Source organism: Panthera onca, chromosome B4 (assembly GCF_046562875.1).
Source record: "Panthera onca isolate mPanOnc1 chromosome B4, mPanOnc1 haplotype 2, whole genome shotgun sequence".
Classification (NCBI taxonomy): Eukaryota; Metazoa; Chordata; class Mammalia; order Carnivora; family Felidae; genus Panthera; species Panthera onca.
Genome location: NC_138345.1, coordinates 17522526 through 17536728, shown reverse-complemented (window position 1 = coordinate 17536728; position 14203 = coordinate 17522526). Strand labels below are relative to the sequence as shown.

The window sequence follows — 14203 nt, the reverse complement described above, 5'->3', positions numbered from 1 at the left end:
TTATTGACAGCAGCCTTGCATTTCTTCCTTTTCCCAAGTTCTAAGTGATTAATAGGAATGCGTGGGAGCAGAAGGAACATAAATCCTACTGGCATGTTACAGAGTAACCAACTGGCTCAAAGGAACTTAAAAAAATTGAGTATTCTGACAGTGAGATAATATCAGTTCTCAAAAACATTTCCCCAAAAATCAGTCTGCAGGAATGGATCATCATGACAAGGTCCAAGGCCCGAAGCAAAGGTTAAAGCGCCAAAACTTTTGGAAAGGCAAAAGTGTTCTCTTCTATGACAGAAATGTGGCTAAGTTCAGATAACAGAGAAGAAATAATAGTCTTCGATATAAACTGCTTCAAGTTGTTAAGTTCTATGTGTTAAATTCTCTTTCCATTGAATCGTAAGTTTGTCTCATACCTGCTTGTTAAACTAACAAGCTCATCACAACCACATAATATTTGCTAAAACTGTATCTCCTAAAGGATGTCCTCAAATACTAATCTCTTAAAATGGCTGGCAACGTATAACTGAACGCAGCCATATCAATTTAAGCCTGCCTCAGTGATCTGGAGCTAGAGGAATCACTTTAGTGCATCATAAAACTTGATTATACACATGAGGGTGATGTTAACCAAAATGCCAATGAAAATACCCCTCAAAATTTACTCCTCTATAAAGGCAATGGGGAAAAAAACTGCCCCCCCCCCCAAAAAAAAATAGTCATAGCAAGGCTTAGCAAACTGGAGAGCTTTTATTGAAGAAATAGTGGAATCTCAGTAAAAACAGTGAGTTTCATGGTTTTTTTTTAACTCGTCTTATTCCCGTCGTCCACTGCCAGCTCCAGAACAACTTTGAGAAGTAGCAGCCCAGCATGGCATCCACAACAATAAGCAGAATAGAGTTAGAGCTCTGTCAAACCTCCATTACCAAATAATTGTCATCATTTGACATGTGTGGCATTTCCTGAAGGACCTCACTTGCGAGGCTGTCTGAAATTCACCCTATTAATACCCGGTCCACCGAAAAAATTCTTCTTTGCAGCAAGCATTCGAGCTAGTTGGTCACTCTGTGACATGCAGTAGATTTATGTTACTTCTGCTCCCAGGCATTCCTAGTAATCACTTACAACATGGGAAATGGAGGAAACCCAAGGTAAGTAGTTTAACTGTACATTTGCCTGAGGCTGTGGATAATAATAGTTGGGGCTTAAGTAGGCTAACCAAAAAGCTTAAAGCAAACTCTGAGGAATGAGATGTCACATAGGAGCTTTGAAATGCTCCTATTTTTCCTGCAAATCTAGATAGACATGTTCATGCACAGGGCTGTACACATGCTCTGGAAAGACCTGAAAAGGCCCTCTGCCCTCATCTCTGGCTGACTTTGAGGCTCTATGAAAGCAGAAAGTTAAAACTAAGACAGAGCTGTGAACTTCCTGGTTTTACTGAAGGTGCATCCCAACACGCATACAAAGTCCCTCAACAAACACTGGGGGATTTATTGATTCCAGGGATTTAAGGAACTCTCTTTTCTTTTTTTTTTTTTTTTAAGTTTATTTATTTATTTTTGAGAGAAAGAGAGAGTGAGAAAGAGTACAGGGGAGGTGAAGAGAGGGGGAGAGAAACAATCCCAATTAGGGCTGGATCTCACAAACTGTGAGATCATGACCTAAGCCAAAATCAAGAGTCAGATGCTTAACCGACTGAACCACCAGGTGCCCTGGAACTCTCTTTTCAATCATTAACTGACCACTAATCTGACCATGCAGAGAATTTAGTGGCTACACATGAAAAAAAAAAAAAAAAAAAAGACTACAGAATTGGTCTAGAAAAGTCACTGAACTAAAAAACAACAAACAAACAACTATAACAACAAAATGTGAAAGGGAGGAAGCAAGACTCTCAGATTCGTCATGTTATACTGTTTTAAATGTCCATGTTGCAAAAGAAATTGTGAGAAATATAAAGAAACAAGAAAATATGACCCGTGCAGAAGAAAAACAAATCAATAGAAAGTGTCTCTGAGGAAGCCAAGGCATTGGACCTACTGGATAAAGACTTTATTTTTTTTTTTAATTTTTTTTTTAATTTTTTTTTTTTAACGTTTATTTTTGAGACAGAGAGAGACAGAGCATGAACGGGGGAGGGTCAGAGAGAGGGAGACACAGAATCTGAAACAGGCTCCAGGCTCTGAGCTGTCAGCACAGAGCCCGACGTGGGGCTCGAACTCACGGACCGTGAAATCATGACCTGAGCCGAAGTCGGCTGCTTAACTGACTGAGCCACCCAGGCGCCCCATGGATAAAGACTTTAAATCAGCTATTTTAAATCTTTCAAAGAGCCAATGGAAACCATATCTAAAGTACTAAAAAAAACCCCGTATGAATGATGTCTCACGAAATAGAGAATATCAATAAAATAGATGATTGAGAACATCAAGAAATATAAACCATAAAAATCAAAAACTAATCATTATAATTGGTTGTTATAATTGATAAAAATAAAAATTAGAATTCACTGTTGATGGGCACACAATATATAAAGATGTACTTGAGGCAGTAAAGGTATGGAAAATGGAGATAGATAAGACAACTTTCCTTAATATACTACTGCAATTAAATTGGTATGAATCCAATCTAGTTTGTTGTAATCCCTAGGCAGCCACTAATAAAATAATTCAAAAAATACATAGTGAAAAAATAAATTAAGATGATATACTACAAAATATCTGTGTAACAGAAAATAGTAATGGAGGAAAAGAGTAACAAGAAAAACAGGAGACAGACAGAAAGCAAATAGCAACTGGCAGCTGTGAAGTCCATCTCATAAGTAATTATGTTATATGTAAATTGGTGAAAGTCCCCAGTCAAAACTCCAAGGTTGACACATTGTATAAAAGTATGATCCAATAATATAATTATCCAAAGAGGGTGAAAATAAAGGGATATGAAAACCATAATATACAAATAATAACTAAAGAAGATCTGGAAATTCAGGAAAAAAATGAACGTGCACAAAAAGATTTGCTATTAGGGACAAACAAGTACAATTTATAATGATAAAAGAATCAACCCATCAAGAAAATATAATAATTACCAACATATGTTCCTCAAAATAGAGCCTAAAGTATATGAAGCAAAAGTCAATAAAAACAAAGCGAAAATAGACAATTCAACAATAAAAGTTGGAGACTCCAGTACCTTACATTTAAGATTGGATAAAATACTTAGAATATCAGTAAGGAAATAAAAAACTTGAGCAACATGATACTCCTCTTAGACCTAACAGACATATAGAACACTCCATCCAACAACAGCAAAATACATATGCTTCTATGGTGCACACAGAATATTCTCCAGGAATGACCACATTTTAGCCATAAAACAAGTCTCAATATATTTAAGAAGATATGAATTAAACAAGTAATGTTCTATAGCCACAGTGGAGTCATTTGAGTCAAGAGCAGAAAGAAACGTGGGAAAATCCCAAATATGTGGAAATCAAACAACATACTCCTAGGAACTAATGGGTCAAAGGAGAAACCAGAAGAGAATTAAAAAATACTTGAGATAGGGGCACATGGGTGGCTCAGTAGGTTAAGCATATGACTTCAGCCAGGGTCATGGTCTCCCAGCTCCTGGGTTTGAGCCCAGTCTCTGAGCTGAGCCTGGAGCCTGCTCTGATTCTGTGTCTCCCTCTCTCTCTCTGTCCCTATCCTGCTCGTGCTCTGTGTCTCTCTCTCAAAAATAAATGAACATTAAAAAAATATTAAAGGGGAGCCTCGGTGGCTCAGTTGGTTGGTCATGATCTCACAGTTCATGAGTTTGAGCTCCCTGTTGAGCTCTGTGCTGACAGCTCAGAGTCTGGAGCCTGCTTCAGACCCTGTGTCTCCTTCTCTCTCTCTGCCCCTCTCCTGCTCACACTCTGTCTCTTTCTCTCAAAAATAAATGAACATTAAAAAAATATATTAAAACAAGAAAATACTTGAGGTAAATAAAATTGAAAATACATTGTATCAAAATGTATGGGACACAGTTAAATCGGTGCTTAGAAATAAATTTGGAGCTCTAAATTATTAAACTTAAAAAAAGAAAGTTTTAAACACAGTCTAACCTTCCATCTTACAAAGCTAGTAAAAGAAGAGCAGACCAAACCCAAAGCCAGCAAAGGAAGAAAATAATAAACATTAGAACAGAGATAAATGAAATAAAAAATAGACAACAGAAACCAATTAAACCAAAAGTTGGTTCCTGGAAAGATCAACAAAATTAACAAACCTTTTACTAGACTGACTAATAGGGGGACAAAAGGACTCAATTTGCTAACTGAAGAGTCAAACAAGGGTCAGAACTACCAACTTTATAGAAATAAACTGTAGGGTAATATCATCAACATTTGCAAGCCAACGAATTAGATAACATAAATGATATGGACAAATTCTTAAAGACACAAACACTGACTCAGGACCAAAACTAACTCAAGAAGAAATATAAAATCTGAATAAATTATAACAAGTAAAAAGAATGAATCAGCAATCAAAAAACTTCCCACAAAGAAATTCTCACTCACGGCAGGATTCACCAGTGAATTCTATAAACCACTTAGACAAGAATTAAAACCAATACTTCACAAACTCTTGCACAAATTGGAAGAGGAGAGAAGACTTGTCGACTCTGTGAGACCATTATTACCTTGGTATCAAAACCAGCCCAACCTATGACAACAAAACTATAGATTGATAACTCTAATTAATATAAATGTAAAAATACTAACTAAACAAAATACAAGAAAGCCTCATCATGCGAGATATGAAAAGGATTATTCACCATGACCAGGTAGAATTTATCTCAGGAATTTAGTTAGCTCAACACATGAAAACCCATCACTATAAAACACCACATTGATCAAGGAAAGGCCAAAACCACATGATCGTCTCAACAGATGCAGAAACACATGTGACAAACTCTCATGATAAAAACACTCGATACATGAGTCACAGAAGGGAACATCCTTACCTAACAAATTACATCCACAAAAAACCCTCACCTAACATCATACCTGATTGTAAAAGATTGAAAAATATCCCCCCTAATAGGAGTAGGATAAGAATATCTGTTACTACTTCTGTTCAACATTGCACTGGAGTTTCTAGCCAGGCAATTAGATAAGGAAATGAAATAAAAGGAATCTAGAATGGAAACAGAAAGTAAAACTATCTCTATTTGCAAATGACATGATCTTACACATAGACTTTCCTAAGGAACCATGTGATTACACTGGGCTCACTTGAACAGTCCAGATTAAATTTATTTTAAGGTCAGATGATTAGCAACCATAGTACATCTATAAAGTCTTTTCACAAAAGTACCTAGATTAGTTTTGACTGAAAAACCAAGGGTTGGGAATCTTGGGAGGTACATCTTTAGAATTCTGCCTACCACAATTAGGTAGGCATTAGTTTGGTTCTCCTGTTCCACTTACTACATTTTAGGGTGGCTGACCAGTCTATGAAGCCTAAACTCGCTGAGTTCTTCTAAATTCTTCCTTGACTAATTCAGTTGTAGGACACACTGAATCAATGTATCTACTCATCAGTGTTGCCAGACTTCATTTGCAAAGAAATGAAATCCGCTGGGTCCTTTCCAACTGCTTTAATTGGTGAAATTCCCTGCCCACTTTCATTTGGGAACATAGCCAGCTACTGGCCATTTGGCTGTGGTTCAAAAGATATATTCTTTGAAATGTGTATTATATTTATTTTAATACACTACTATTTGATTTTATGAATTTCTGTTGAGTATATATTTTTTCACTTATGGCTAAATTAATTTGAAGAATATATACCCACATAAATTTAACAAATAAACAAGCCATCTGCCTGTAAAGATAAGATTCCTGCCAAAAGAAAAACAAATGATACATAGGAAAAAAATTCCGTATTTTTACAGAGAAATTATGGAATGTGTTATTTTTAGCTCCAATCAGTGGAATAATATTGCTTACCTTAAAAAAATTTGACAGCTTGACTACTTATTGTTAAATGGAAAAATTTCATTGATGTCCTATCAGTTAATTCAAATAATCATCTAAGTTGTCAACTATGATTACCTGACTGGTGTATTACTCTGAATTTGAAATAAAAGAATTGGGAAAATAAACAGATATTATATTATCTAATAAAAAATAGACATCAATTTTGTTCAGGAATTCTGAAAACTTCACGTAGCTCACTAATTTAAAATGCACATGCATGCAGGCGCACATCCAGGACCTTGATATTATTAGCTTGACAATCAAAGAATTTGTGGAAGAAATAAAGCTCTCTGCAAAATACTACCGGAGGCAGAATGAATCACTAAGTACCAAATATGTATGCCCTTGAAATTCTTTGTGCAACTTCTCAGACACTGCCACACATCCATCAATGTCTTTCATTTCTGCTGCCTGGTTGGCCAGCAGCAGAAAGAGGACCGTCAACTGTGAAGGAGTTGGTAGAGGAGGGAAAACAGGGAAGGCAATGGTACTGAGGCACGAAATCAGTGACCTTTGGGTGACATAATTCTTGACATTCCCAAATATACTTTTGGCCTAATCTTCATTTCCAAAGACAGTATCCTCTAGCCAGAACAGACTGTATATCACTGCCTGAGCACACCGATACACCGAGCATCTCTACATGGTCCTTATGTGGTTCTTTCAGTAGCGAATATCATGTCTTTCACTTCCCTATTCACTGGAACACCACTCATCTCTCAAGTCCCTTCTCAAGCCCTGTCTTAAAGTGATGACATCAGGGGGTGCCTGGGTAGCTCAGTTGGTTGGGTGTCCGACTCTTGATTTCAGCTCCGGTCATGATATTAGGGCTCATGGGTTTGAGCGCTACATCGGGCTCTGTGCTGACGGTGTGAAGCCTGCCTGGGATTCTCTCTCTCTGTCTCTCTCTCTGTGTCTCCCTCTAGCTCTCTGCCCCTCCCCCGCTTGTGCATGTGCTCTCTCTCTCAAAATAAATATAAACTTAAAAAAAAGTGATGACATCAGTTCCCATTTAGAGTGGCTTTTTTCCCAGGGTCAGAATTTGCCTACATCCACAGAATAATACGCTCCGACTAACATCACAGCATTTTTCAAATTTCCCCTGTATTATAATTAATTGTTTTATTCTCAAGAATGCTTTCCAAAGAGATCATATCATATGCAACATATATTTCAATAGTCTTTATAGTATTCACAGCATTTGTCATGATGGCTTACCCACTCTAGGGTTAAAAAAAGCTTTTGAACTGAAATTCACAATTGTCACCACGTTTTATAAATACATGTACATAAGCATAAATTTTCCATGTTTAATTATTTTTTTACTTTTAAAATGGTGTAACTACAATATTAAAAATGGAGCAAATAAAAGAATATACTGAATTCCATCCATAATACAAATCTTGTTTTTATTTTATTGTAGGGAACAGGCTTAACTACTAAAATAAAATCTCCTCCTTAATTGAAAATTCAGGTGAATTTTTAAGTAATAGCATAATGAAACTGATTCTTACACAGAATCAGAGTATACATCAAGGTATACCTCACCTATGTTTGCTACAAAAGTGAACACTAACCACTAAAATTAAGATTATAATTTATTTGTTAGTTCTTGGAGGAGGAATTTTATTTTATACTCATACATCCCCAGGAGTGCATATTGTCAGATGCAAAAATGCTCAACTAATGTTTACTGACAGCAAACTATGACTCATATATAAATCTCACTTGCCGGGGCACCTGGGTGGCTCAGTCGGTTAAGCGTCCGACTTCAGCTCAGGTCACGATCTCGCATCCGTGAGTTCGAGCCCTGCGTCGGGCTCTGGGCTGATGGCTCAGAGCCTGGAGCCTGCTTCCGATTCTGTGTCTCCCTCTCTCTGACCCTCCCCCGTTCATGCTCTGTCTCTCTCTGTCTCAAAAATAAATAAACATTAAAAAAAATTTTTTTTTAAATAAAAAAAATAAAAAAAATAAATCCCACTTGCCACCAGATTTTGTATAGCCTGAGAGCTGAGGGTTGTTACATGGGTTAAATGGTTGAAAAAGTTTAAAAGAAAAATATTTTCTGACACGTGAAAATTATATGAATGATCAACTTCAGGGTCCATCAATAAAGTTTTATTATACACAGCCATGCTTAATCTCTATGTATTACCAATGGCTACTTTCACAGTGTAATAGCAGAATTGAGTAGTTGGGACATAAACTGCATGATCTAAAAAGCCAAAACTATTTACTATCTGGTCCTTGAAGGAAAAAATATGCAGATTCCTAGAACAGAAAAGGTATAAGGTTTATGTCTCCATCACTAGATTGCGAGTTCACTGGGACAAGAACTGTGTTCTTCTACACTCTTATACCTGCAGGTCCTATAATATATGCAGAGCAATGTAGATCCTCAGTAAAAAGTGGTGGAAATAATAAATATATAAAATAACAAGTAAACATTAACTTTTCACTGATTTCAGAGATGAAGACTATAAAGACTGAGAAAACTTGATCTAGGAAGTGAATAGGAGGTTCTTTCCAGTTTTTGTCTCCTGCTATTTATTAGTAAAATAATACAACTCACTGTCTAAATAATGCAGCTCGCTACGTAAGTATTCAGAAATACATTATGGTTCCTAGTGCCCTTCACAAAGGGCAGCATGGAACAATTTAGATATGCTGATGTGAGAACACCCAATGATAAACAGAACGCTTATACAGAAAAACCTACAAGTTGAGATCTCAGGAGGCTTTAAAGATAAACCGAAGCGGCATATTTTTATGAGAACAGAAACTTGGAGGAAAGGATCAGAACAAGGTAGATTCCTTCGGGCTATGGCCTGAGGTTAGGCTGCAGTGGTAGCTGGAGTGTGAGCCTAAATTCTTTTTTTTTTTTTTAATTTTTTTGAATGTTTATTTATTTTTGAGAGAGACAGAGTGTGAGAGGGGGAGGGGCAGAGAGAGAGGGAGACATAGAATCGGAAGCAGGCTCCAGGCTCTGAGCTGTCCAGCGCAGAGCTCAATGCAGGGCTTGAACTCAAGGACCGCGAGATTGTGACCTGAGCTGAAGTTGGACGGCCAACCGACTGAGCCACCCAGGCGCCCTGCGGCTAAAATCCTGATAGAAAGACTGTTCTCTTCTTGGCCAGAAGAATCAACCAAAGGAAGCTAGGACAGCCAGGTCCGCAATGAATAAAGGGAAGAATTCTGGGAAGAGGAGAGCCAGAAAAAGAGGTAGCCTGTGTTCTATGAAAAAACTACCCAAATCTCTGGCTAAAATTAAAACATGCATGTACAGGGAAGGTGTACTTCTAGTAAAGGTTAAAAGAACTGAATTGATATTTGAACTGCTGTGCACAACAAACAAAACATCTTCCATTGGAGGCTAAGCAAATTAACCAGCCACTTAAACTAAATTAGAAACACCTTAGAGAAAGATCTGGAAGTTCTCGTAAAACTGAACATACATCGACACAGCATTTCACTTCTATGTATTTACCCAAGAGATTTAAAAACAGAAAGACACAAAGACTTATATAGAAATGTTTATAGCAGTTTTCTTCATCATATTTCAAAACAGGAAAAAACCATACATGTCCTTCAATGGGAGAATGGATGAATAAATTCATATAATTGCATACTACCTAGAAATAAAAAAGGAAAGAACTCATGATACATGATACATGCCACAACATGGATGAATCTGAAGCATTAGGCTAAGTGAAGAAAACTTTGAACAAAGTGTGTATACTTTATGAGTTGATTTATATGAAGTTCCAGAACAGGCAAGACAAACCCACAGCAGAAGAAATTAAAACGGTGATTATCTTGGGAGTGGAGGATGGGAGCAAAAGTTGACTAGGAAGGTATATGAGGGAATTCTGTGGCGTGACGATAAGGCTCTACATTTTGTGAGGTGCTTAGGTTGCACAGGTGAGTGCCTTTGTCAGAACTTATCAAATAGTACACTTATGATTGTGTTTGCATATAATGTAAATATGACCTCAAAATTAAAAAAAAAAACTGTAATGAATATTGAATTCTAGCACAGGGCAAACACACTTTTTCTTAAAGTGCCGAATAGTTTAGGCTTTGTGGACCATATGGTCTCTGTCACAACCACTCAACTCCAAAGTTATAGCACAAAAGCAGCCACAGTCACTTTGTAAATGAGTAGGAGGGCCTGGGTTGTGATAAAACTTTCTTCCGGGGTGTCTGGGTGTCTCTACTGATTCTTGGTTTCGGCGCAAGTCATGATTTCACAGTTAGTGAGCTTGAACCCCGAGTCGGGCTCCATGCTGACGGTGCAGAGCCTGCTTGGGATTCTCTCTCTCTCCCTCTCACAATAAATACATAAACTTTAAGAAAAAGGCTATAAAAAACCCACTGTATTTACAAAAACAGGCAAATGACCCACAGGCCATGTTTTGTTGACCGCTGTGTCTAGATACTCGTATACTTGGGGCAAAGTGATTCCTGCAACTTCTTTGGAATGCATTGAAAATATGATGGATTGATAAATGGAGAAATGGATTGGCAGATGGATAGATAGATATTTGATAAAACAAATACAGTAATTTTAGATATATAACCTAAATTGTGGGTATATGGCTATTTATAGTAAAGTTTTCTGGAAACTTTTCATATGCTAGAAATAACTGTAATAAACTGGGATAGGGGCCATACAAATAAAAAATAAGTGGACATATAGACCCTGCTTATAGCTTACTAGGCAAAATAGAGTTAATATGGCCATGAATTAAGAAACACAGTGTAAACAAAACTTTCAAAGCTATTATATGCTACCCAGCAATCCCATATGATCAAAAAACTGCCCAGCAATGGGTCATTGCAGGTGCGGCCATAGAGAACAGGGGCACTGGCTGGCTCAGTCAGTTAAGCGACCAACTTTGGCTCAGGTCATGATCTCACCATTCATGAGTTTGAGCCCCGTATCAGGCTCTGTGCTGACAGCTCAGAGCCTGGAGCCTGCTTCAGATTCTGTGTGTGTGTGTGTGTGTCTCATAAATAAATAAACATTAAAAAAAAAACAACCTCATGTATCACCCTTAATATCACCTGAACTTCAGAATTATTTAAAACTCTATATTCTGATAAGTTCCAAGAAAAACTCATATTTAATTCTTTTTTTAATTAAAGTTTTACCATTGTTGAAAAGATGTATTTGAATTTTTGTAGTGATGCCATTTCATCTAAATGTGATGCTATATACTTTTTTAAATCAATATTATGTTTTAATCACTGTGCCCTGAGCTTTAGTAGACTTCAAATATTGACACAGTGATGTTTTTAATGTTCTGATAGATTTTCAAACTTAGCTCTGAAAACTTCTCAAGGCATTGATTACACGATGAAAAATATTATTTTGGAGCACTACCAAATTATTTCAAGAGTAAATTAATCAAAAATTTTATTAATACTCATGAAATAAGGATTTTTGAATGAAGACATGATTCCAATAAGATTATTTTTCTATAAACATCTTCAAATAGCTAATATCTAAAGGCAGAACATTTGCTTATTTAAAATTATATGTAGACAATACTCATATTTTAGCATTTAATTGTAGTTACAAGAGATGCATCACTATTATTAAAATCATCAGCCTTCAATAACTTTGCCAGGCAATATTTTGCCGCTTTTTCCTATGAGGCTTTTCTTATGATTATTCCCACTTTACAGACAAGGAAATTGAGACTACATAACTAGCAGTTTGACAGGCAGGGTTCAAACCCATCTAGCCTGACTCCAGAGCTCTGAACTCAGACCAAGTGATCTCACTACAATGGTGTCTGTCTATATAACATCACAATTTTGATGTGAATTGCCCCCATTTTATCTCTTGACTATCAAACAAATCAGCATGAGAGAAGAGTAGGAAGAAAAACAAAGAAAAAGGGAGGAAATGGAGGAGGGAAGGAAAGAGGGAAGCCGGAAGCAGAATGACAGAGATCCTGGTTGTCTAACTCCCAAGATGAGGAGGCCCAAAAGAAGAATAGAACAAGAGCCATAGGCAACAAAAAGATAAAATATCAGATATTCTGTCCATGAAGAAGACTAGGATAAGTAAATGTATGCTGTGAAAAGTTTTTAAGTAAAAGAAAGAAGCAGCAGGGAGATTCTAAAGGAGAGATACACAGAATCAAACAACTGGCAAGGTATTGCAATGGCTAAAAATTGGGAACCAGATTCAATATCATCACCATCTAACATAACTGGATATGTAATAAAAATGTTATATATTGCAGTGAGTCATTGCTCCTGTTTGTGAAGTTGGTCCCTTGTTTGAATAAAATTGGCTTATTCCTAACAATTGTTAACAGTTATTTTTGAAAAAGTATTTTTGCCAAACAAAATAACAAAGCCAAGCAAAGTAACAAACTCCAGTTCACTTATATCGAAGTTAAAGTCAGGAACACCAAAATTATTCAGAAATGTACTAAATAGCAACTTTTTTTGAATATCAGATGTTTTATGGCAAGTTTTACCAACAACATCCCATTTAGCTCTTATATCAACTACCTACAGACTAAGGATCATTGTTCCCCTCCTCAGAGCTGAGAAAAACACAGCTTAAAAAAGTAAATTGCTCAAGATCATATAGCTTGTAAATGATGGAGCCAGGATTCTAATTCCACATGTATAAGTATTCGTGGAATTGCATGTAAACATTTGTAAACATACATAAACGTTTCCAAAGAATTAATGCCTAATACCCAAAGATTGGCTTGCTTTAAATTATCTCTAGGGAAATACTCACATTTAAAATTTGATTGTGTTTATTTGAGAAAAGCATCACTTTTACAAAAAAATCACCAGCCTTCAATTAGTTATGCCAGGCAATATACGACCTCTTTTCATATCAAGTATAAGCCCATCAGATGAGGAAAGGCATACAGTTGATTTTTGTTCACTAAAATATCTTAATCACCTGGTACAAAATGGCGAATGAATGTGAAGTTGGTTAGTTATCAAATAAAGAAATGAATAATGTCTGGCCCCAGAGCCACCTTAAGGACTACTGAGCAGCCCATGGGAGCTGAAATCAGCATAGCCAAGAGCAAAATAATATGATTAATTAATCTATGTAGCATTATCACATTAAATTTTACATTTTCCATGAAGAGTCAAAATAGCTAGAAAATCCCAAGGATTATTTAGATAGACCTTTAGGACCCCAGGAACCCAATTTTGAGAATCCAATGTGATATTTTATATAATAAACATCTTGAAAGTGGTTAAAGAATGCATAAAGTTAGACATTATAATAATTGATAAATACAATCACCCAATAATTGCTATATAAATAATCAACCACTTGACCAAAACAAAAAAAGAAGAAAAGAAAAAAGAAAGAAATTCGAAGCATTTACCAGACATATTACCACTGTGATCATAAAATGGAAGTGAGTGACCGGCCATCCCATTTCTCTTTGTCCAACCAGGTTGCAGACTCCGATCTTGTGTCATACTACAGAGCCCATTCTCAAAATCACATCTTTCATAATTGGAGCCTAATTGAGAGAGGAAAAAAATGAGCTTTCAGAACCCCATTTGGCTTAAGAAATCAGACAATAATAGAAAAAAAAAAGCTTAGCCACAAATGGCAGAAGTAGATTAACATAAGGACTATTTTCCCCATTTTAAGTCTACTTTATTAATGTAGAGCTTTTTCTGCAGATGACATTCCAATAAATCACCACACACAGAAGCCCGTGTGGTCAAACAGAAAGAAGGCCACTTAGGGTCAGAAGACTGAGGACCTAAGCTCGGTTTTGTCTCCTATTACCCGAGTGCTTTAGCTAAACCACTTAACCACAGCAAGCCCTTTTCTTCCCTTGTAAGATTAGAATAATGACATCCTGCCCTCTCTCGCTCAAATGATTGCTATGGGAATCTAATGACATAATTCATATAAAATACAACTCTTAGAACCATAAAATATGAGGAATTATGATTGTTATATCTTCAACTCCACCTTGATATGCCCCAGGCATATCAGAATTTCAGGAGTGGGCAGACCAAATCACCCAGGACTGAAACTCAAAGATCCATAGCTGTGATGCACTCCTGGAACTAAACAGAGCACCTTCCTGTTACATATCATTGTTCTTGGAATTCTGGGTGCTTTTATCACAACAAAGGCGATTTCTGGCCCTTTTTGTATTTGTC

At 36.6% G+C, this 14203-nt stretch overlaps 1 protein-coding gene across 2 annotated transcripts in view; it reads right to left on the bottom strand.

The window, feature by feature from the left end:
* The window catches only part of MALRD1 (MAM and LDL receptor class A domain containing 1), a 776428-nt gene that overhangs the window by 743230 nt on the left and 18995 nt on the right, over positions 1-14203 (bottom strand). For both annotated transcript variants that reach the window (XM_078450377.2, XM_078450378.2), the window contains exon 2: positions 13405-13545. In XM_078450377.2, coding sequence (XP_078306503.2) covers positions 13405-13545 — 141 coding nt within the window. The remainder of the gene's footprint in view (positions 1-13404; positions 13546-14203) is intronic.